Source organism: Pelmatolapia mariae, linkage group LG2 (assembly GCF_036321145.2).
Source record: "Pelmatolapia mariae isolate MD_Pm_ZW linkage group LG2, Pm_UMD_F_2, whole genome shotgun sequence".
In the NCBI taxonomy this organism is placed as follows: domain Eukaryota; kingdom Metazoa; phylum Chordata; class Actinopteri; order Cichliformes; family Cichlidae; genus Pelmatolapia; species Pelmatolapia mariae.
Window position 1 is genome coordinate 20,042,326 of NC_086228.1, and position 25,170 is coordinate 20,067,495.

Consider the following 25,170-nt stretch of genomic DNA (forward strand, 5'->3'; position numbering starts at 1 on the left):
GAAAGAAGCGTCTGGACTTCTTTAAGTTTCCTTGAAGACTTTTCACCTCTCATCCAAGAAGCTTCTTCAGTTCTAAGAGCAATTGGTGGATAGTCCCAGATTCCCAGCCCTATGGGAGTGTCACCAAGAGGGTCATGCAGCCCCTATGGATCCTCTACCTAATCACATGAGCCAAGGTGTGAAAGTGTATGTGAGTCACAATCAGTCAAGGTTTCAGGTGAACCCATTGTGAAACCTAGCCCAATGGGTTCACAACATAGAAGAGCCACCTCCACGGGACACAACTCACATGCATCTAAAGGACAAAGGTCATTGTTTCAGGACACCAATGTTCACATTTTGGACAGAGAAGACAGACGGTTTGAAAGAGGAGTGAAAGGAGTCATCTATGTCCACTGTGAAGACCATCTTTGAACAGAGAAGGTGGCTTATGACATCAACTGTCTGACATCTATAATCCAGTTTTGAGATCCCTCCCCAGAAATCTTAACACCCACTCACATCCTGGGCCATTTCACCTCAGTAAATCACATGATACCTTGGCTGATTGTGACCCACACCCACTTTCACACCTTGGCTCGTGTGATTAGGTAGAGGATCAAGAGGGGGTCCATGACCCTCTTGGGGACACTTTCATAGGTCTTAAAATCTGGGACTGTCCACCAATTGCTCTTAGAATTGAAGAAGCTTCTTGGATGAGAGGTGAAACATCTTCAAGGAAACTTAAAGAAGTCCAGATGCTTTTCTTTCCAAACTCCTAAAATGTTCATAGAACTCTAAAAAAGACATGTGAAAGGTTAAGTGATTTAGGATTCAAGAGTGACTTTAAATGACTTTACCAGTCCCTTGCGTCATTGTGGAGGAATTTTGGCCCACTTTTCTTTACGACATTGCTTCAGTTCATTGAAGTTTGCAGGCATTCATTCGTGTGCAGCTTTCTTAGGGTCCCACCATCTATTTTAATCAGGTTGAGGTCTGGACTTTGACTGGGTCATTCGTTGTAGATTTGCTGCTGTACTTGGGATCATTTTCCCTGTTGCATGATCCAGTTTCAGTCATGCTTTAGCTGTTGGACAGATGGCCTTACACAGGGGCGGAGCGGGGGGGGTGGCTTACTGGGCTTAAGCCCGGGTTGTTTTTTCAGAAGCCTGGGGTCTTTTGGAGTGTAATTTTTTCATAGTTAGATGCCTGGCTGACAACTGTATAAAACAAAAAACTACACACAATATTCGAAGCACGTAGTGCACACTGTGGGAATTTATGACTGTGCGTAAATCCCCCCTAATATTGGTATGATCCGAGCTCAGGCACTAAGCGACTGAGCGAGGGGGCGGGGCAGCTGCTGCCTGCGAGTGCGCTGAGAGAAACGGAGCCAGGCAGACAGAGGAGAGTTGAAGTTTGACCAGGTACCAAAGCAAATCATTCGTACTGTACAAATGATGTAAATATGACGGTTTATCATGAAAGATTGATATCAAACTGATCACTTGACCCATATTACGTTACTTGCTCTTCAAGTGAATCAACAAATGGCGAAATGAAAAGCTGAACAACAACAATGCTGTTTTTTTTAGAGAGAGTCTTAGCTTACATGTGTGTTTATTTCATATTTTCAGTTGTTACCCTCCACGGCTAAATAAATCGGTTTCAGTAATGTACAGATACACAAGAATGGACATAAGGGGCTTCTTTCAAAGAAAAAACTCTGGTAGTATTTTATAAATTATGCTTTGTATGTTTTTCAGTATATTTCTATGCAAAACAAGAAGAACTTCAATACACAGCAGTATATTTACAGTTTAAACCAGATATTTACATACGCTTTATGGAAAACACAAGAACATTTTTTTTACTGTACAACATCAATTTAGAGTAAACTTGTTTTGTTTTGGATAAATAAATATTGAAATATCTTTTGAATTAGTTAAATGCCAGAATAAAGAGAGACAGAGCTGTCTATTTTTTATCACTTTCATCAAATTTAGGAGTACATATACACTAAGTTTAGTGTTAATTAATAAGAAAACTCCAGACAATTCCATTCTGAGCTTAAGAAGCTTCTGATAGGTTAGTAGAGTCCATGTGAGTAAATTGGTGGCACAGCTGTGGATGCATATAAGGCAAAACACGGAGCCTGTTTCTTTGATATGGGACAATCAAGAGATGTCAACCAAAACACCAGGAAAAGAATTTTGGAGATCCATAAGTGTGGCTCAGTTTGAATACAATTTGGTGCCATTTGCAATGAAGAAATACAAATAGTTTCTCTCTTTACTCTTAAAGTTAACAAATTTGTTTTTTATATTTATCAATCTAAAAAAATAAACATTTAGACTGATTTGATGTTACAATTAAAAAAGTGTTTGTGTTTTGATCTGAAGAGTTTGTAAATATCTGGTTTCAACTGTATATTTGATGACTGTCAGCACAAAGAGGGAGAGAGAGGAACAGAGAGGGGAGAGAGGAGCAGAGAGGGAGAGAGAGGAACAGAGAGGGGAGAGAGGAGCAGAGAGGGAGAGAGAGGAACAGAGAGGGAGATGGAGAATGAGGACAGAACAGAGATGGAACAAGAGCAGGTGAGACAGACATGTTAGTCAAATGGTTGTTTACCAAAAGTATCACCGTATCATAGGTACTCATGTATCTCGTACCTAGTGTTTCTTTTTAGGTTTATTATTTTTCAAATTCTACATGTATTAAGTTATGCAGGCTTGTTTGAACAACAAGGCTAAATAATTATATAAACTTTTCTCAATCTAAATAGTGGACTTTGGTAGAATTAAAAAAATAAGTGTAGTGCAGGTCTAAGATGATTTTTAGTGCTACTATCATCTAGTTCTGATTCTGGTTCTGTCTTGATTAAGTCCTAAGTAGTCCTGATTTTGAACTGTTGTAGTCCTGTTTTAATTCTGGATCAGTTCTGGGTCTGGTTGAATTGGGGTTTAGTCCGCGTGTTATTTCCTATATGAAGTCATTCTTTTTTGAACAAAACTCAAAACAGAGCCAATTAATCTTTAATCTTTAACCCCCCCCCCAAAAAAAAAAAAAATCCCACATGCATACTACCCTTTAGGGCTAAGCCCCGGGTGTTTCAAATGTCTGGCTCCGCCTCTGGCCTTACACTTCACTTAAGAATACTTTGGTATGCAGCAGAGTATATGATCAACTGCACAGGTCCTGTGACTGCAAAACAAGCCCCAACTATCATACCTCCACCACCAGTTGGTAAGAGGTGTTTGCACTGACATGCTATGTTTAGAATGTGGCAGCAGCAAGTATCTTTGCTACTATGAGTCACTTCAGTATTGCATAGACACAGTTCTCAACACCTATTCTTCAGTAGGAGAGCTTAACTAGCAGATGCACTATTCTCTTCAGCTGGCACTTCTCCTCAAACCACTTTGCTCCACCTTTCCCTCCAGCAGCTGAGCCAAGAAATTACACCTTGCCAACACAGCAGCACAGTCCACTATGGCCAAATATCTCCACTTTGGTTTCATCAGTCCAAAGGAGGCTGTTCCTGAGATGTTGTGGTTTGTTAAGATGCAACTTTGCAAACTTTGGCCATGCAACTATGTTTCTTCAGAAAGAAGTAGCTTTCTACTGGTAACCCTTTCAAAAAAATCCAAACATGTTCATTCTTTTTCTAATTGTACATTCAATAGCTTTAAAGTTCAACGTGTTAACTGAGGCCTGTAGAATCTAAGATGTAGCTCTTGGGCATTTTTCACTTATTTTGCAGCACCTAGTAATGCACAGTTTGACCTTGGGGTGAATTTCTTGGGGGAATCCACTCCTGGGAAAACTGTAGTATTGTGTAAACAAACACCTGAATAATCATTTCCAGCAAAATGCCAAAGCTTTTGTGTTTTTAGAGATGATCACATGTGCTGATGATCAGGAAGTGTATTGGCATCACCTGGCTGCTAATTACCCCTTTAATTCCTATGAAAGGTGTATTTAATTTTTCACAACCATCAATAATTAACCTAAATTAATCCTGAAATGGTAAATGGTAAATGGCCTGCATTTGTATAACTTTACTAGACCCTAAGGACCCCAAAGCGCTTTACACTTTGGTACATCAGGACATGTAGTCGAGCAGATGCTGAGCACGCCTTGCACCTGGTGAACAAGGTACATCAATAAGGATTCCACTAAAAATACAACTGAACATGTCTTAAGCTTGGGCTGATGTTAAACTTAGTTATTTGGATCTATATCAGTTGAAAGTATAAAAACAACACACCAAAAGCACAGTTTAACAGGAATATTCTTTTCTTTTTGTAACTCCTCCTATTAGGATGGTGCATTTTTGGTACGAGACTGCTCCACCAACAGCAACTTTGAACCTTTGGTATCTTTGTGTATCATGAGAAGAAGGTTAACAACGTCAAAATTCGGTTTGTCGAGAGCACAAAAAAGTACGCACTGGGCACAGGATATCGTTCAAATGATGTGAGTGAACAAATTTCACAAAATGTTTCATTATGAAACCTCAATCACACTATATTTACTCTAATTCATCTTATTTTTCCTCAGATGTTTGACTCTGTGGCGGACATCATCAAGTTCCACTCCATATTTCCAATAACACTTGTCAGTGGGAGAACCGCGTTGGGAAACAAGTACCCAGACAACTGTGTGCTGACATTTCCTATAACAAAAGGGGATGTTGAACGGTTGCTACAATAACATGTGAACCTTGCCAAAAAAGATTTGTCAATGTGTTTCTTGTGTCATGTGTGTTCACAGTTCCACAAAAACTGTAGCGCTGTCATTCTGAGCAATTTGGGGTGGATGGATTTTGTAAAAGAAAAATATATATGTTGATCAGAAGTACCTATATCTTCTGGTTATTTTGATAATAATGTGCTAATGGTTTTTAAATTAATTACATAGACAAGTGGTTCTCAAATTCTTTGGGTCCAGTGACACAAAATCTCCTATAATCCTAATATCGATTTGGCTGGTTCTGCCACAGCATTCGAAAATCTCCCCACACCTGCTAGCTACCAGGCTAATAAACTAGCAAGTGATTTCATTGTTGCAGTGAGTCACAATCATAGCAGTTCCTCCTGTTCCTCCATAATGTGGTAGCAATTACTGGATATAATATGTTTTTGTTATTGAATCAAATTGTCCTCAATCTGTAAAATGCACTTTTTAATGATCTAGCGCAATTTAATGAATTATTTTACAGATCCCTTGAGGGTCCCCGGACCCGATTAGAGACCCACTTCTCTCTGACAGATAATAGTGATCTACCCTAATTATCCTAATTTAATGTCTTCAAATTGTATATTTTGTAGGAACAATCTAAAATAAAAAGTCTGTAACTGTACAATTATACAAACCAAAAAGCTGTAACCAAATAGCTTAATCTTTGGTCATTTACTGAGAAATGAAACAATTATTAAATATTAATCTCTTAAATACTAATCTGGTTTTTGGTGAGTTGATTTGGAATTCAGTCAAACACTGATCATGCAAAGAATTGTGACATATAGACCACTAAGCCTAAAATGGTTCTCTAAATCCATATAAAAAAAGTTAGCATTTTCATGTGTTTCGCCTCCTTGTATAATTTTCTTGGCAGGAATGGACTTCCATACCTACTTCACATTTTCTTTTCTTTTTTTTTTCTTAAATCAGACTAACTTCCCTGGCCTTATTTTTTAAACAGCACAATACTGTGTTTCAGTCATGAACTGCATTATATATAAGATTATATTTTTATTTTATCACAATTTTATTATAAATGATTACAAGAGTTAGGAAATTCCCAATGCTGGGTTTCAGTTAGCTTGACTCAGTGCCATTCAGTGGCTCTGGCTTAAGTGCACTGTTGCTATGCCAGCAGTACCAGTGAATTGATTTAGAGAGTGCTCTGCAGGTAAAGTTTCTGTTGGTAACTTAGCTAAAGATAGCAAGTGAAACCATTTATAACATTTAACTAAAGTTTACTAATTTTCACAATATGAGCAGAAAAATGGACAGATTGAAAGCCACTTTTACAACTACTTCAAGTCACATGATTGATTGATTGACAATACTTCATGAGCCATCATGAGCACCCTTTCCGACCATACATAGAATACACAAACATAACATTGGGAAGACAGGTAGGGGAGGTACGAACAAAAAACAATGGAAATACACAATACACAAGGAAAGAGGAGGAGAAAAAAGATAACCTCCCAGACTGAGCTCCTAGGGGAGAGCAGTTTGAGAACAAAAAAAAAAACACCAGAAACACAGAAAGCACATAAATCTTCACATCGTACAACGTAAAAGCACATGACTTGCAGCAGGGGGGGTGAGTCAGGAGTTAGTCCGTGTACACAGCAGCCAGTCTTCCAGTGCTAGACAGATCCGCCTGCCTACTTCGGGTGGGAGTAAGCGTTCGGAGGCATTAGGAGGGGGGAGGGGGGTAAGTGCGTGTCTGTGTACATGAAAGATTTGCGTGTGTGTGTGTGTATCCTGTGTTCAACTTGAGAGAGAGTTTCACCCGGTTAAGCAAAAGTCAACAGTCCTCCAGCTGACCCATGTGACCTTGAAGGATAGGAGCAGATGGTCAAAAATAATGAACTGGTATGCATAATTACAGCCATACGCAGATAGTAAGCTCATGGAGAAATGCAGTCAAAGTTAAAAACATTGATTGGTTAATAGAGTCAAAGCAGGAGAGAAACAAAGGTGCAGAAGTGGCTCAGTAAACTTGTGAGAGCATAATATTAACAATTTTTCCATTTTTTTTACAAAACCAGAGTGAGGTCATTTAAACCTATACCATGAAGCTCCCAGTGCACAGCATTTGTGCTGATGTTAAGGAGGGGGCGGTTTCGAGGCTCTGTGGTTATTGAGTCACCAAACCCTGTTATGCATTGTATCCCTCAGCACTCCCCCACACTGGTCATGATTTTTTTTGGGGGGGGGGGGGGGTCTAAACACTTCCCCTTTCCAATAATAGTACTTACAGCTGTGGAATATCTAGGAAGTTAGGAATTTCACAAACCTGTTGCAACAGTAATGTGATTGAATGTGATTGAAAACACATTCAAAGATTAAGAGTTGTGGCCTAATAGTGTAGATGCCCAATTTAATGAATGACCTCTTTTTAGGTCATATTCATATATGAGAGGTACTTCCCAAAATCTGACCTGCATAGGTCCGGTCCAGAGTCTTCCTTAGTCGTTCTCGTTACATGATTGTTGCAGAACTATTGTTAACTGAATTAGCTTAAGCTTGAGCAGAAAAACTTCACTGGCAATGTATGAGTCTAATTCTTCATTACCATACTTATAAACTGATCATATAGTTGTAAAAGTGCATCAGCAGAAGTCAGCTGAGGGTTACAGTGATTTCTTTGGATGGCCCTGGACCCCGTATGTCTGTCCAAAATGCAGACACTGCATTATGTAGATAGGAGTTAACCCATTTAGGACTGTGATTATTAAGTGTACCAAGTGCCGTCGACTGCATGTGTCAGGAGTATCGGAACAGTTGAGACACATTTTTTCTAAACACAGCGTCTCTGTGGCTTTTAAACCACAAAATACAAAAATTGGTCCACCCCAAGGATCGGGTCCCCCGACACAAACAGAGTAACATAGTGTATGCTGTTAAGTGCCAGGAGGATTACCAGGATTTATACATCGGGGAAACCAAACAACCTTTGGCGAAGCGGATGGCACAACACAGAAGAGCCACATTGTCAGATCAGGGGCCCGTTCTTCGTACCTCGCTAAGTAAGTTAGCTGGATTTGATTGTTGACGATTTCGTGTGATCTTGGATCATTCGGTTCTCCGAAGCCCATCCGGGACTTGCTGTCATAGCAACAGATCCGTAAGCGTAAACCTGCTTGGGAGCAGGCTTACTTTATGTAAACAGGATTAGATCGCGGCCACTCAGGTATGTCCGCTGCAGTTATACGAAAGCAACAGCGATATTTCGCCACTGTTTTACCATAAATAAATATTATCAATGTAACTAAAGATAATGCAGCATTTGATTCTTTTATTGATTTCATACAGATACATACAGGTCATTTCCTAAAAAAAGGGAAATGTACTATTAATCATTCTATTTCATGTATTTGATTATTTCAGATGTAATTCATATTTTAGAGTAGTAATAGTAAATTACTTCGTGTAATCAAGATGAGAGACCACGGCTATAAAAGCGAAGGTGGATTTGGGAAGTCTGTCGCAGCCATGTCCTGTTCGTTTGTACGCGAGCAACCCATTGCGGAAGGTGCAAGATTGATAAGGAGAGTCTTCAGAATTCAGCGTATATTGCAGGATAGACAGGATCCTTTAGCTCAGCGCGACAGAGAGATATCGCTTTTTTTGTTATTTACTTAACACACACTCTCTCTCTCTCTCTCTCTCTCTCTCTATATATATATATACATGTATATATATATATATATATATATATATATATATATATATATATATATAGATAGATAGATAGATAGATAGATATATCTCCCAACTTACTGTGCATGCTTCAGTCACCCCTTGCATGGGAACAGGTAAAAGTGATGGAGTGTTATGTAAAACTACACACAAAAAAACCCACAATGTCAATAAATGTCACGGTACAAAAAGCCGGGGTGTGACGAGGGGGTGCAGGACCACCACCTGTCTTTATTTGCTCTGCCCTTTTCTTGGTTGCTGTTATAAACAAACAAACAGATTATTGCAGGGTCTCTTTTCAATATAAGTGATAAATATTACCATTCTGTAGAATATTCTTATATTTCACTTTTACTTGTTCCCATGTTCTAGTGGGTCCTGTTGTGGCTCTAATGTGAAAGAGGATATGATGTAATATAATATAATGTGGTATAATATAATATCACATGATATAATGTAATATCATGGATCACTTACGAGTTTAATTTGTCAGCAACTTTCTGCCAGCCCTCTCTCCTTGCTTTTGCAGCCTTTGCAGTGTTCCCCTGCGTTTTAATTAAACTCTGAAACTCCTGAAATCCCTCAATCAAGAGTTCTTGCTCTGCTGCCGTGAAATACTGAGCGCGCTCCTTCGACATCTTCGCCGACCAATCACAGGGTTGCCGATCAATGTTTCTACTATCGATGCGTAGCCCCTTTTAAGCCACCCAGTGATCTCAGGCTGTGTCCCAATTCAGGGTATGCACGCTTGAAGTACGCACACTACGCGTACTACGGACGGTGCGTACTATAAGTACGGGAAGTGCGGAAGTGAGAGGCTTGTGAAATGGGACGGTCGCGCTGTTCAGGTTGCCTAGCAACCATGATACTAACCGCGAGAACCGTGTCATACAGCTTTGTTTGACAGAAATGAGGGAGAAAAAAATGTTCTGTTGGTCCTTCATTTTTGTCATGACATCACTTTGATTAGTTGAGTATCTGAGGCTGAGACCACGGGACTGTAAAACATGATAGTTGGGCTTCATTTCTGTACTGAACAGTCATTTCAAGATTAGTTAGTAAATAACAATCAGCTAATGTTGTTCATGAGACTAAAATCATCTCACTGTGGTAATGTAAATATAATATGGCCAATATTATATGTATTGTCAGATTATTATGGTATATATATATATATATATATATATATATATATATATGTATATGTATATTACAGCAGTGAGCTCTGGGTCAAAGATTAAAGTTGCAGTTATTTATATTTCCTATCACCTTAAATCTTCACTCAAAGACAAGTATCTTTGACAGTGTATATATAGATGTATTATATATAAGAGACAAATATTGTTCGTCTAATATGTTGGCATTACTAAATTCGGCTCAATGCTTACATATATGTGTAAAAAGGAAAATGTACGAGCTGTGAAAACTGTTTCTGATACAATGAAGAGTAGACTGATATATTAAATATTCCTTTATTGGGTGAGAAAATCAGACCATGTCATAACTGCTTTAAGTCATACAGAATAGATATCAGAGCCGTAAACAGGCTGACTTCTGCTAAATGGGTCAAACTGGGCAGAAAGTAAACAAACACATAACATCCTTATAGAATATGATGTAACACTATAGATCAACTTACCTCAGAATATATAAAGCATATAAACAATTACAGCAATATGATGCAACAAACACAGCAGTACTACTAATCCAAAATACTCAAAGCTTCATAGAACTGAAACAAACATTTATTTTCAGCTCCATTCTGCTGCTGATACATACTTTAGGTTTCTGAATATTAAACTTGTTGCTGCCTTTCATAGTGTGTAACCTGAAGGCCCTGAGTACTTTCTCCCACACTGAAAACACTGGAATGATAAAATTATTTGAACATTACCTAATAAGACTGATTCAGGACAGACAATTAGTTATTTTAAACTTTTCTAGCAGTCCTTCACAAACAGGGAACAGTCTGTCTATTCTCTCCATCTGTCAGCTGCTGCTGGCTCGTCCTCCTCCTCTTCCTCACACAGCTGAGTTTGTCCTGGTGGATCATCAGGGGTGCAAAGCCTCACAGATGATGTGCAGCAGTGGGTCCCTCAGTCTGTCCTCACTCTGGACACTTGCAGTTGTCACACATGGAAATCAAATGTGTGATAAGCTGCAGGATTCAAACACAAGTGTAACTTATAAATACATGTTCATACTTTTATTCCACAATCAGAGAGAAAGAAACAGAGAGAGAGTGCAGGACAGACAGACAGGTGACAGTCTCAGGTGTACACACTGCTACAAAACAGCACAAGAGAAGGAGGATTTAGTGTTTGTGTTATTACGAGTGCTAAACAAGAAGAGTTCCCAGATGGTACAGTGGACACATGTGTGACTCCTGTGATTAAAGCATCTTTCTTTCAGCTTAACGAGTGAACCGTCAGCTCGTTCAAACACACGTTAAAGTCCGTTTGGCTCGACACCACCGAACAGAGGCAGCAATATAACATAGCTAACATTAACAGTGCACTGAATCCTGCTTGTGCCGTGATATTCAGGACTGCAAACCGAGCAGCATTCACTGACTTTCAGCTTGTTGTGTTTGTGGATATATGACTGACTTTAATTATCCATAAAATCATCACATTCTCTGTACGATTAAGGTTGACTATATATATATATATAGGAGTAAAGGCTTTAAAACCAAGTGAAAGTGCAAACATCACTAATGTCACATAACTTTGCCGACATGTGGCCAACAGTAATGTTTTCATGTTCTTCATTATTAAACATTCGCACATAAATAAGTGACATAATATTCAGTACTTACTTTTGCCAGTTCACTCTTCGGCCGCTCCCTTCTGCCGTATTTTGCGGCAAAATTATCCACACCCACCGCTGCGCTATGAATTGTGGGATATATGGGACCACGAAGCGTGCACCGGACCACGCTTGATATTTGGGGAAATCGACGGCGCATTTGGAGTACGCATTTGAAGTACACTTTGAATTGGGACAGCCGTCGTCGCGTGGCGGTGACGTATTCGCACTTGAAATGCGTACTTCAAGCGTGCATACCCTGAATTGGGACACAGCCTCAGATTACTTCATCCAGCTATACTAATCGTCAACAACAGGTGTGTTCGGAGAACTGGATTAGCGAGCTCAAAGTTAGCGCGATGATTTGATCTTGGATGTGTCATTTGATCTTGGATGTAGTAAGCGAGGTACGAAGAACGGACCCCAGGACTCTGCAGTCTATTTACACCTACAGGCCAGGGGACACTCTTTCAATGATGAGGATGTAGACTGGTTTGCTGGTTTGAGCAGGGAGTCAAGGAGGCCATTTACGTTCTTTGTTCATTGTATTTAGTTTTACTTCCCCTGTCCTCTCATTAGGCTCATGTCAGTCAGCTGTTCCCCCATGTGTTCCCACTTCCCCCAATCACCTCCTGTGTATTTAGGTCCTCTGTTTTCAGTGTGTCATTGTCAGATCGTCTGTGTTGTTTCCAGGCCAAGAGTTCATGTCATGTTTATCGTGTTAGGTCCGTGTTCCTGTTGTAGGTTTTTATTTAATTTAGCTCACCCAGTTTAGTTTATTGTCAGTCTTGCTTTTTGCCTTTTGCTTGCAGTTATTTTGCCAGCCTCAATAAACGGCTCGTGTTTGGTTATTCAAGTCACGTTTCACGTTTTGTTTCGTCTGCATTTGGGTCCACCTTTCACTCTACACACAGTCAGCCCTGCTGATTGTGACAACAACAGTCTCCTCAAGGTGTTTTATATTGTAAGTTTAAGACCCTACAATAATCCAGTAATCTTATGGTTTTCCATTGTAAACAAACCTGATAAGTGCCCCAAGTGTACAGTGTAGCAGTCACAAGGCATTTGATTGCTTTAATACACATCTTAGAAGCTTGATTCTAATAGGAACCCCTGCTGTATTCATAAACTTCCCTTTTCTGTCAGTATTTTAGATTTCACCAGGAATCAGCAGTCACATTTGGGCCTAGTCTTGATAAGAGCGCTACTGAAGATCTGAAGTGTGAACCACTAATGGAGAATTATACATAGACAATGTTTTTAGCCCAGTTGATGCCAAAAATTAGGTCCATAGGTATTTGGAAAGCCACAGTTTTTGTCATTTTTCCTCACTAGACCACCACGGTGGATTTTTTTTTAAAATCACACTTTATACTTCAATTCAAGCAGTTTAACAAAGGCATTGCATTACATTTTTAGAAATTACAGCCATTTATATACATAGTCCACCATTTTCAGGCTCAAAAATAATGAGCAATTAACTGACAAGCAGTTTTATGGCCAGGTAAGACCTGCTTGTCAGTCAATTCCAAGACAAACCAGATAAAAGGTCATCAAAGAAAACATTCACAAGCTGGTTCCACTGGCAGCCATTCATGCCATTGGCATAACAATGCCTGCATGTCATGTATAACAGGTAATGTGGTATGCTGCATCTTTCTTCATCATTTTTCTTCCCATGATTTCTGTACATTAATCTTAGTTCATCTGCCCCACTGTGCAGGTTCTTTTATATGTTTTCTGGCAAAGTCTGATCTTATCTGGCCTTCTTGCTCTAGAGTGTCAACAGTGAGTAGCACCTTGTTGTAAAACCTCTCTATTTAAATTCATGAAAGTACCTAATGATTGTAAAAGTCTCACAGGAGGCAGCATGTGAAACTTGACACATTCTTGTTAGGATTATATTTGGTTAACTGCCTGAACCTTTTCCAGAAGCAGTCGTTAACTGAAAAGTCTTGTAGTCGTATAGTTTCTTCAAGTTTTTAAACGTAGCCTTGAACCAGGGCTCGGCATTATTATAACTCAACCTGCTGTGTGATGGTATGCAGCTGTCATCACGAAAGCTGAAGTTGGACGTCACAGCATTTGTATACTAAATCAGACTGTTGGATCGCAGTTCTCCCATTCAGTGAAGTCCAGACACGCCTGCATATTCTTTACAGCCTTATTAATCCACTCCCTAAAAGTCTTTGTAGCAAGTTTAGAAAGTTTTAGTTCATGCCTGTATGCAGTGATCAGTGCACCAGTCCCATGATCCAGCCATAACTGTAAGCTTTATTAAAGTTTTTAAATTTAAATTTAAGTTTGTCACCCAAACCCAAACTAAGGCTCCACAAGAGAGGGGTTTGATAGTTGAACAATGCTTTTAGAATCTCTAGGAATCACAAAAGCCCCTTTTCTATTACTCGGCACGGTCAGCAGGTACTTTTTTGTACCGTTCGTGTTGCTTATTAATTACGTAAAGGGATGCTTAGACACGTTGCTATGACGACAACCACACAGGTTAAGTAGTACTGGATTGTAATGGAAAACCAGTCGATCCGAGTCGAGTTATAGCGATCCATGGCGAGTCAATCCGAGTAGGAACTAATGGAAGAGAGGGCTAAATAAACCTTCACTTAGACCAAAGTGTTCTGTTGAGATAATAAAATACCGTAAGGTCTTTAGGATATGGTGTACTCCGTTATGTACAACTTTGTATGCGACAAGATTGATTTTGAATTCAGTACTTGATAGCCATGTCTGTCTGAACAAAGCATTACTAACTCTTCAACAGAGTCACCATTGCCCCACCAGAGAAAACAGGCCCACTCTATGCAAATGTGTGAATGCATACAGTGTCACTCAGCTCCTGCCCCCTCCTTTGTTGGGAGATTGCAGTTGTTAACAGGTTGTTAAATGGCATCCTCTCCCCAAGTGTTGTTAAGAGGTGGAGTGACTTTACTTTTGACTGGCTACTATTACAAAATATATCAGATTTTGTGAGGCGAGGACTGTACGTTGCTTTGTGAACAAACCACGGATCACTAGCTACCTGAAAAAACTGTTTAATAAAAAGAGAAACCCTTCAGGTCTGGAAAAACAGAAAAAACTGAACATACAGCATAGAAAAAAGGGGTTAGCCAACTCTGAATCTGAAAGGCTTGAACATGTGTGCCAAAATGTTGAAGTTCTTCTTTTAGTGAGATTGCGGTGAGCTCCTAAGGGACAAGAATAAAAGCTGACACCAACATGATTACGTGACATCCTCTTACTTTGCTTGTGTAACCTGTAGGGTTCAACAAGGTTCAGTCCTGGGTCCATTATTATTTTCCTTTTATACATTTTTGCTAGCCAGTATCATTCAAACTTTTTCTGGCAATTCTTGTAATTTGTATGCTGATGACACTCAGCTGTACACATCTTTAAAGCCTGATCAGCTGGATAGGTTGTCCACTCCAGTTGATTGTTTATCCTGGATTGTGACTGTTTCTCCAATAACCTGATTATTTTGAAGTCTGGCAAGATTGAGGCCATGTTTGGGATCTTTAGTGTCTTTCTTTGAACTAGAAAACATTGCTTATGCATTTAGATCATTGCACCTCAATTACTCTACCACTATTTTTCAGCTTAGACAAATCCTCTGTCACTCCTCCAGGCAATGCAAAATGCTGCAGCAAGACTCTACAGAACAAGCTCATATTACCCCTATTTTATTCTCTTTACATCGGCTCTCAAGTGTTTTTAGAATTCATTTTTAAAAGTCTGACACTTAAAAACAGAGTACTAAAGGGACAAGCTCCAGATCACCTATCTCAACTTGTTATTAAACACACTTGTTAAGCTCAAAATCTATTAGCTGTCTCTCATAGAAGACTGAAGACTCAGGGTAACAGCCTTTCAGTCTATTGTACCAAGATTAAGCTTTTCTGTTTAATCAGGCATTAGGGTTAGGGTTGCTAACATTTTTTGTTATTTACATTTTAATTTATTTTTATTCAGTTTTAACGTGGTTCTCTTTGCATATTGTGTTTTAATTGTTGTACAGCATGACTTTAATGTCTGTGAAAACCACCATATAAAAAGATGGTACTAACTTCAAAAATAGCAGTCAGGTAAAATTACCTGCGACCTTCTTTTGCTAGTTACACAGATCAAGGAAAGGTGAGCAGGAGGATCCACAGGGATAAGGAAATGGAAGGCATGACGTACAGAGAGTCTGACTGCATTTGCACACAGCTCCTGAAAACATGACAATGTCATTAACATGGATCTGCTTTAGTGAAACTACACTGATCCAAACATGGACTACGAAAGGCCAAATTCAGATACTTTTTTAATATGTTTTTGTAATGGTTAATCCTTCAGTATGCACAAGCTCTTGAATCAAAATGATACTTTCAATGCTAAAATAGAATTATTGTTATTATCCATTTGACTTATTTTAATTTACTGAAAGTTTTATTTACTATTTTGCAAAAAACACTGAAAAAATTGTGAGGCACATTTGATTAACATGCCAAATTACAGTTATTTACTTTCACTTCTGAACATAAAAATTACTTTTAGTGACCGAAATGTTAATTAAACACACTGGACCTTAATTAAATCCAGTGTGCCAGCTCAAATTTGACTATAAAAGCATGAATTCACTTATTTTTGAAAATATTTATGATTTCTAAAATATTTATATTTTTATTTTCTTGTTTTTATGACAGGTGGTCTAATACATTTAGTAAGCACTGTATATATTCTTTACACAAGGAAACAAGTTCATACACTGCCAGTCAAGAGTTTGCACACACCTTCTCATTTAATGGTTTTTCTTTATTTTTACTTCTTTCTACATTATAGTTACAAACGGAAGACATCAAATATATGAAGCAAGATATATGGAATTTTGTAGCAAAGAAAAATTGATAAATAACTCTAAATATGTCTTATATTTTAGATTCCTGAAGGTAGCCACCCTTTGCTTTGTTCACAGTGCTGCAAACCCTTGGCCTTCTCTCAGTGAGCTTCATGATGTAGACATGGTTTTCACTTCACAGGTTTGCCTTGTCAGCGTTCGTTTGTGGAATTTCTTGCCTTCTTAATAGGGATGGGATCAGTTGTGTTGTGCAGAAGTCAGGCTGGTACACAGCTGACAGCCCTATTTGACAACTGTTAGAATTCATATTATGGCAAGAACCAATCAGCTAAGTAAAGAGAAACAACAGTCCATCATTGCTTTAGGAAGTGAAGGTCAGTCAGTCTGGAAAATTGCTAAAACTTGTGTCTCTCTAAGTGCAGTTGCCAAAAACCATCAAGCACTACGACAAAACTGGCTCACGTGAGGTCTGCCCCAAGAAAGGAAGACCAAGAGTCGCCTCTGCTGCTGAGGATAAACTCATTTGAGTCAGCAGCCTCAGAAATTGCAAGTTAACAGCACCTAGAGCCCAGATAAATGCCACACAGAGTTCCAGTGGCAGACACATCTCTACATCAACTGTTCAGAGGAGACTGCACCAATCAGGCCTTTATGGTCAAACAGATGCTAAAAAAAACATTATTAAGGAAAAGCAACAAGTAGAAGAGATTTTTTGTGCAAAGAAACACAAGGAATGGACATTAGACCAGTGGGAATTTGTGCTTTGGTCTGATGAGTTCAAATTTGAGATCTTTGGCTCCACCCACCGTGTCTTTGTGCCACCCAGAAAAGGTGAACGGATGGTCATTACATTTATGGTTCCCACCGTGAAGCATGGAGGAGGAGGTGTGATGGTGTGGGGGGTGCTTTGCTGGTGACACTGTTGGGGATTGATTCAAAATTGAAGGCACACCAATCCAACATGGCTACCACATGCCATCCCATCCAGTTTGCATTTAGTTGGACCATCATTTATTTTTCAACAGGACAATGACCCCAAACACACCTCCACGCTCTGCAAGGGCTATTTGACCAAGAAGGCGAGTACTCCACGCTCACCTGACCTAATCCCATGGACCACCGAGTGAAGGCAAAAGGGCCAAAAATTGCTCAGCATCTCTGGGAACTCCTGCAAGACTGTTGGAAAACCATTTCAGGTGACGACCTCATGAAGGTCATCGGGAGAATGCAATAATCAAAGCAAAGGGTGGCTTTTTTGAAGAATCAAAAATATAAAACAGGTTTTCAGTTATTTCACTTTTTGTTTACTACATAATTTCATGTGTTCATTCAGTTTTGATGCCTTCAGTGAGAATCTACAATGTAAATAGTCATGAAAATAAAGAGAAAACATTAAATGAAAATCTGTGTCCAAACTTTAATGTGGTTTGGACACGCAGGTTTAATATAATCTGGTATAACCTTTTATAAAGGATTATCAGATGGATCCTCTGCTAATTAGGGTAATAAAGAAAGCATTCATTCATGTGTTTACATTTGTTTAGCTCTTATTACGGATACCATCCATATACACCCAGGTAGCCAGGAGTATTCCTAAGCAAATTTGACTATCTGAATGTTGCCTGGACCTTTGTACATTAAGATATTTGCAGAGATTAGTTTGATGTTGGGCATGGTGGCCCAATGTCACAAACAGGACAATACAGGGTGTCAAAAAAAAAAAAAAAAAAAAACAGAAAAAAAAATTACCATGTATGCTTTAATAGATTTAAACTACCGTTGATCTACAGTGAACTTTAAGTGATGGGTTTCAGTTGGTGGGAAAAAATATACAAGTCAAACTGTTGTCAATTATACTTTTTTTAATAAAAGAGGAATTACACAATTGTTATTATAAAAGCATGGATCACAATGATAATGAACACTGAGAATGTAATAAAACTCAAAAACACTTGAACTGGAATATGACCAATTCCCACACAGATGAGGATTAAATTAAAAGGCAAAAGGAAAACAGCCATAAAGACATGTCAAACAACTTTAGGATAATGAATATATAACAGAGACTGCACAGCAGCTTTAGCTGCAATGTAAGGAAAGTAAAGCAGAAGTGTCGGTGCTCCAGAAGGGGCCATTCCCTACTCATTATGAACACCAGTTACCATGTTTTATATTTATAGGTCTATAAACCATAAAATCTGAGTGACCCAAAACATATATATGTATATATACATATACACACACGTGTAATAAAAACTGGGGCAACCAAAACCTACAAATGTGATCATAGGTCTAGCACCTTGTACACTGTGAATACATAATAAACAAGAACACACATATGCTGTCGTAATGCTGCCTTAAGTAAAACAGATCTGAGAAGTCTCAGGACAGAAGATTGCTTACGTTTGATTATTTTGAAAAATATACAACAGGTTTGAATTGTCTATCAGTCACCATTGTCTCATAGTCATGGCAGGAAAATACTTCTATTACAGGAATTGACCAGTTTAGGTTGCTTCTACCTTCTCTAGATTACTCTCATAGGTGGAGCTTTAAACCTTGAGAGAAAAAAAGTCACACAAGAAAACTCAAATAAGTCAATCACAAAAAAAAAAAGAAAAGGAAAAAAAAAATCACGTGACTAATTACAGAGCCAAATTTAATAAAAACCAAAAAATTACAACAAAAATAAAAAATTATCTTGATTCTTCAGGATGTTCGTTTTGCGCTTTAAAGTAAAATGACACTGTAAAGTATTAGGGTACTTTTTTTAGTGCATCATCATCATCCTTATGTCTGAATTAGTAGATATACTCTAAATTTTAGCCTTAAGCTCTGTAACATTTCACTTCACACAGATGTACAACTGGCAGACTTTTGTATCTCTGCAAGACTCAGTGATTAATATCATATCTGAACTGATAACACAGCTGAGTGTATGCCCAGGTTCCATTATTTACACTTTGCAGTAGTTTTTTGTTTTTTGTTTTTAATTGGTCCATTTCATCTAATGAAGTTATCAATGATTAATTAAAAAATACAACATGGTTCTGTAACATGTTCCAAAGAGTAGATTTTGCAGAGAGTAGCTAAACGCAGAACTACAAAACCAGCTGCTGACATGAAAAGTAACATTTTTCCAGCTAAAATTTGGAGGAGCTTTTAAAACTGGACAAACCTTTTAGACGGCTATTAGTGTTGAAATGTTCTTTTTTTTTTTTTTTAGACACAGCACACAGTCATCTACACAATCGGCCATGTTAACAAACATGAAGTGATTGGGACGCCTTCAAAGATGCAAATTATTTTAAAAATACAAATAAATAATGACTCAACTGGAAACTTATTGCCCCAAACTTGATCTAATTAGAACTATGTCAATTAGACATTTTCATTCTTTTCAGTCACAAGGAATGACATCTTACAAAATGTCATTATAAATATTTAATCATACTTAAAACCAGCATATACAAAACATTTGGGTCCCACCAAAGAGGTTTTGGCTGGAAAATCACAAGGACTGTTTAACCAGTATTTTTTAACTGTTATTAAAGTGGGGTTTAATTCGCACAGGCATGAAATACATTTATGTACGTCAAATAGCAAGAAATAACAGGAAATGCAAACTTTTCTGTTTAAAAAAAAGAAAAAGAAAAAAAAAGAAAACACTGCCTTAAATATGAACTTCTCTTCCCAAAGGCCAATTTTAAGGCAGGAAAAAGTCTGAATACCCATCACTGCACCTATTTCAGGTGGCAGTGATGGGCCCATAAAATTTCACTGATGCAAAGCAAAAAAAATAAATAAAAAACATTATCCTTTTTTAAATAAACAGCATGCATTAATGACATATCCACTGGTCTCTCAACCTTCAGAAACAGTACTTAATATCTGTGTTTTTGACTGCAATCTATAACGGCATTCAGTCCATTTTCATTGACCCAAAGCAGTCAAACAGCATTGCACTTGAATAGTTCATATTATACATATAAGACAATGTTCAGTGATACTCAGACGTCCATATTTTTTAACTCTTATTCTCCCATAAAGAAAATAATTGGCTTGAGATTTTGTCAGTTTTTGACCTTAAACATCTCTTTACTGTAATACTAACTGCTTCCTCATAAATGTATACTTCTTTCCATTGATGAATTGTCCAATACATTCATGGAAACACTCGGACGGTGCAACCCATCACCTCATATTTTTGACCCATCACTTTGCTCAGTCTCATCTTCAAGATTTGGCACTTTGGAACCACTTCAGAAGCTCCTGTGTTTGCAAAAGGATCAGCTCTCGTTCTCTGTGCAGAGCCCCGAGGCTTTGGATGATTGAGCACTACCACCGGCTGGTTTGGACCCGGTCGTTTCACTGGTTGGTCCACTTTCAGCGGCATTGGGTAAATGACTGTACAGTCAGTTACACTGTCCACAGGTACCTGAGTCTTATATTTGGATATTCTAAGTTTCAGTCCCTTCTTGGTTTGTTTCCACACGCCCACTTGCACCCTCTTCAGGGTGACAGTCAGAAACTTTGAGTCCTGCTCACTTTTGACCATTTGCTCAAGAGGTTCTTCAGTTTCAGATGCCTTTGCGTGTTCTGCAACATTAGATTCTTCATGTGTTGAAGATTTTGAAGCAGGACTGTGACTGGATTTATTATCATCTGGTGGTAGAGGGATCTTTTTTTCCTCTTTGATATCAACATGGTTGTGGGTCAGTGCAGGAGAGTGATGAACCCCCTTATTGTGGTCTTTTGCTTCTACAGGCTCCGTCTGCTCCATCAATAACGACTCACAGATGAAGGATCCGTTTTTTGTTTCCACCTGAGGGCTGGGCCCTAAAGTCAGGGTCTTGTCCATGTGCTCCGTGTTTCTTATCTTAACTTGATCTTGAGTCGTACTGACAGAACTGCTACTTTTATCCATCACTATGCCTCGCAAAGCCATTACCAATGGCTGAATGGGACCTTGGGCGTCCTCTGGCTGCTGACTCAATGAAAACACAGAGGATATGATGGGGAAACTCTCAGGTTCTGAAATGTCTCTCTCTTTTGCCAGCTCATTTAGTCTAACTTCCGGCATCCAAGTTGAGCTCTTTGACTTGGCATGATTTGAAAAAACAGGAGTTTTGACTGAAACAAGCTTGTTTATAGTCTTGGGTAATGAAAAAGACTGAGTTGGAACATTATCCTTACTGACTAGACATATTGGTGGTCTCACTTGGACAGTTGGAAGAATGGAACTTCTTATGGAGGGAGAAGTTGATTTAATCCTGTCCTGGTTCAAGGGTGCCACTTCTTTGATTGGTTTTGAAGCAGTGCTGCTCTTGAAGGAGACCTTCCCGGGTTCCACCTTCATAGCCACCGGCATATCCTGCATGTTTTTCGTGTCACCCGCTCTCCTGGATGGAACACTCTTGGGGTACTCTGGAAGTAAGGTCTTTCTCTCATCCATCACTCTCTGAGAAACCATGCTGTTTGGATGCAGGCTGGTGGTGTTCAACCTGCTGGTGACCCTGTTGGAGATAACTGGAAGAGGTGCTACGTGGCTCACCGGTGCTGTTTGCGTAACTCTGATCCCACTGTTTACCCCTTCTCTTACAGGACTGATGATGTTTTTGGGAAACTTATTAGGGATGACTACATTAGACTCCAAGTTGATTATTTCCGGTGATACCCTTTTCAGTCCACTCTTTTCTTTGCTCACTGGACTCACTGGGAGATTGTTGGAAATACTGACCGGGACAACAGCAGGACGCTCCACATTCACCATCTTTGTGTCACATGATTTCCTGTTAATAGTGCTCATGCCCATACTGCCAGGCCGCACCGTGTTGGTGTGATTGAATAATGTAGATGACAATGGCTTCCCCAGCGCTGTGTTTTGAGAAACTGTCGTCCTCGTGTCCTTTATCACTGACTCGTTTTCTTGTTGGGAAACGAGCCTCAGCTTTAGTTCCTTTGTCCCATTTACAGTTTTCACCTCAACGAGTTCAACCAAGCAGCCAGCAGGAATTGTTACTTCTTCTGGCAGAGAAACTGTGAGAGCTCTATTGTGCTGAATGAGTCCATTCAAAGGGGAAAGACGTTCTGGGTTGCCATTAGTGACATTCGATGCCTTCGTTTCCAGTGTTTTTGCTCTCTGTTCGTCTTTTCCCAGTCTGACAGCAGGTACACTCGGGCTAGGTACCGTCACCCGAACAACCGGCCGAAGCGATGACGGATCAGCAGCGTGCAGGCTTGTTAAGGCACTGGGGACGGGGACCTGCGGATTTTTCGTCACACCAGGCTTAGCAGGTACCTGAATAATGCTTTTACTATGCAAACGTTCAATGTGCTTAACAAGGCACAGCCTCCTCATGTAGCCCTGTCCACAGTGAGGACATTTGAATGGATACTTCGAAGTGTGTCGTTTCAGGTGCGCGTTTAACTCCGCCTCACTATAGGAAACATCGTTGCAATAAAAACAGTAAAACCGTGTCCCCATATGCTCAACCATATGCTTCTCGAACACTGCGGCATCTGTAGACGCAAATCCACATTTCTCACAATACCTCACGTTTGAAGTGGTTAACACGCGATCCAGTGACAAATTTGGATGTCCACCATTCACAGAGGATGGCATGCTTTGATAGCTGACAGGCTTCATAATGAGAAGTGAGGTGTTCTGGCCATCTGGTAGTAATTCTCACAATTTCAGAGGCTGATGTGACACCCTGAAGTAAACATCCATCTTCACCTGATGTCCAGGGTTTATGTCCGGGGAAAGCAGACACTGATGCACCTGTCAACGATGTCTCTCCCTGTGAAAGGAACATAAGAAAAACAAAAACATTAACAAACGAATGATTGACTTAACCTCACTGGGTACTATGCTTACACTAGGACGAGGCCTGTGAAGCCCCTCCTCTCACGCACAGCTCATGCAGCATTTTCAGCTCCTGCAAATATTTATTTGGCTGTGCGCGCGTGTAGGCAAATCAAAACAATACAGCAAAATAAAATGCAATTAATCAAACTCATTGCACTGGTCTGTATTTGCATTTTTCTACGTGCGCGCTGAGCTTTCTTCCTTTGAACGTGACGAAAAGGCCCTACCTAACTACAACGGGGGGTTGCGGAGACGACGGCCAACATTACAACTGTTTATATTTGCAACAGAGTCAAATGCCTCATACGCACCTGATTGCCGTGTTACGAAACAGCGATTTGGTCGGTGATATCTTTTTCAATAAAATGAATTTTAAAAAATCCACTCTTTGAACGTGATACTAACGCTTGTCAACGCCACCAACCGAGCCGCTTTGGGTTAGCTTGTCGTTAGCCATCTGTAGCTAGCAAAAACAAAGGCGGAAGAAAGCTGTTCTGGTTTTCAAAATAAGAGCACGCTAAGTTAAAAATATAGCTGATTCAACATGTTTATAAATCTTGGTGATAACAAATTCTGTGTCCTTCGTTTTCAGTCAGATCACCAGCAAATAATATTATTTAACACAACAAAGAAACGATTAATATTTTATTTATTGAACGTTTTTTAATGTAAACAATATAACACAGTGGCTGCCACAGTATAACACCTGTATTAACAGGCAGATAACACTAAGAAACACGATTTAAGTGCAATAAAGAGGAACAAAAACACCAGAGAGCTGAAAATAATATATGGCAGGAAAAACATCAGAACATCTTTTAGGTTCAATAAAAGACAAAATACAACAAATTTCAATCAATAAAAATAAATTAAGTTAAGAAAATATTGATCAATTTTGTGACAAATATGGTAAATTAGAAATAGAAAACCTGGAACCTACGTTAATGCATGGGATTATTTAAAGATTCAAACCCTTTTGGATTGATTTAAAAAATATGTTTTTGTGAACTCACAGTAAGACTGACATCATCTTACATGACAATGTCGAGGGATTTAATAAAATGATAGCATCTAGTGGTGAAGATAGTTGATCCTGCTAGGCATGAATTTTTGTGCACTGTCTGATGTGGCTCACAATCTTACCACTGACTTAATGTACGAGGGCATTTTGGGTTATTGTGCAAATGTATTAATTTGCTGGAAGCCTGCAAATAAAACTATGTGTTAAAACACAGCAAAGTTTGGTTTTCTGTCCAATTGCATGTTATTAATGTGCATGGAAATTATGTGCTAAACATGTGAATAAACTGATTAAATGGCCAGTGATAAACAGGGACAGTTCCTCGCTTGGTTTCCTTCCAAAAATGTCAGAAGTAAGGCTGATAAGCGCAAATACAAATCATATTACAGTAAATGCAAAGTCATGGATGATTATTGGCTGTTAAAGCAACTCTCAAGGATGTCAGCTGCCATAAAACTAAAATAAAGAGGAAGTAACGAGAGCATGTAATCGATCTGTCCAGCAGCATGTCAAAAGCAATTGCCAGGCAGAAACTGTGTTCGTGCTGCTTGTGCATGTATCCATTTTCAGCGGCTCAATATGAAGTGGACAAACTGACATAGTTTTAAATATATAGGGGGGGGGGGTTAAATCGTTGGATGAAAATCCTTTGCCTGCATTTGGTGATTGCAGAATATCCAATCTCTTTCCCTTGGGAAATGCTCGGGTTGCTTTTTCAGCACGCTTTGGGTCACGATGTCCAACCAGTTTTGCAGCATCTGCAATATACACAAGTGAACTGGTTACACTGGGTCACTAGTACATGCCAATACCATAATATTGTAACATGTGGTACGCTTCATACCTTTCTCATTCCATCATTTTGGTACAGTTTAATCTTGATTTCATCTGTCCAAAGAATCTTTTCAGAGCTGTGCAGGCTCTTCTGGCATTCGTGAAGTTGCCTTTTGATTGCAGACTTTGACAATCATACACATACCCCCTTGCTGGTATTCTTGGTTCTTTAGATGCTTTGAAGTTGTTTTTCTTAACCGTAGAAAAAATATTGCCAATAATAAATATAATTATAATAATGTATTTGTCTTGTGTGGTGTTGTGGGGTTTCTGAGTTGATTATTTGGCCACTACTAACATTTTTGCTATTTTTCTGAGAGATTTATTTGGGTTTTTGAGCCTATAGATGGCCTTCTTGTTAAG

General features: G+C 39.1%; 1 protein-coding gene and 1 long non-coding RNA gene across 2 annotated transcripts; one reads left to right on the forward strand and one right to left on the reverse strand.

Annotated features, from left to right (window-relative positions):
• The first annotated feature begins 1,346 nt into the window (after positions 1 to 1,346).
• On the forward strand, positions 1,347 to 5,361 carry LOC134636006 (uncharacterized). Its single transcript, XR_010094995.1, has 3 exons — positions 1,347 to 1,406; positions 4,304 to 4,458; positions 4,543 to 5,361. It is a non-coding gene; the product is annotated as an uncharacterized LOC134636006 (long non-coding RNA).
• A 12,597-nt stretch (positions 5,362 to 17,958) lies between these two features.
• LOC134641798 (zinc finger E-box-binding homeobox 1) lies at positions 17,959 to 23,401 on the reverse strand. The gene is made up of 2 exons (XM_063494382.1): positions 23,264 to 23,401; positions 17,959 to 22,884 (listed from the first exon to the last, which is right to left on the reverse strand). The coding sequence occupies exon 2, from the start codon at positions 22,728 to 22,730 to the stop codon at positions 20,247 to 20,249; it is 2,484 nt and encodes an 827-aa protein (XP_063350452.1). The 5' UTR covers positions 22,731 to 22,884; positions 23,264 to 23,401; the 3' UTR covers positions 17,959 to 20,246.
• Positions 23,402 to 25,170: the final 1,769 nt, after the last annotated feature.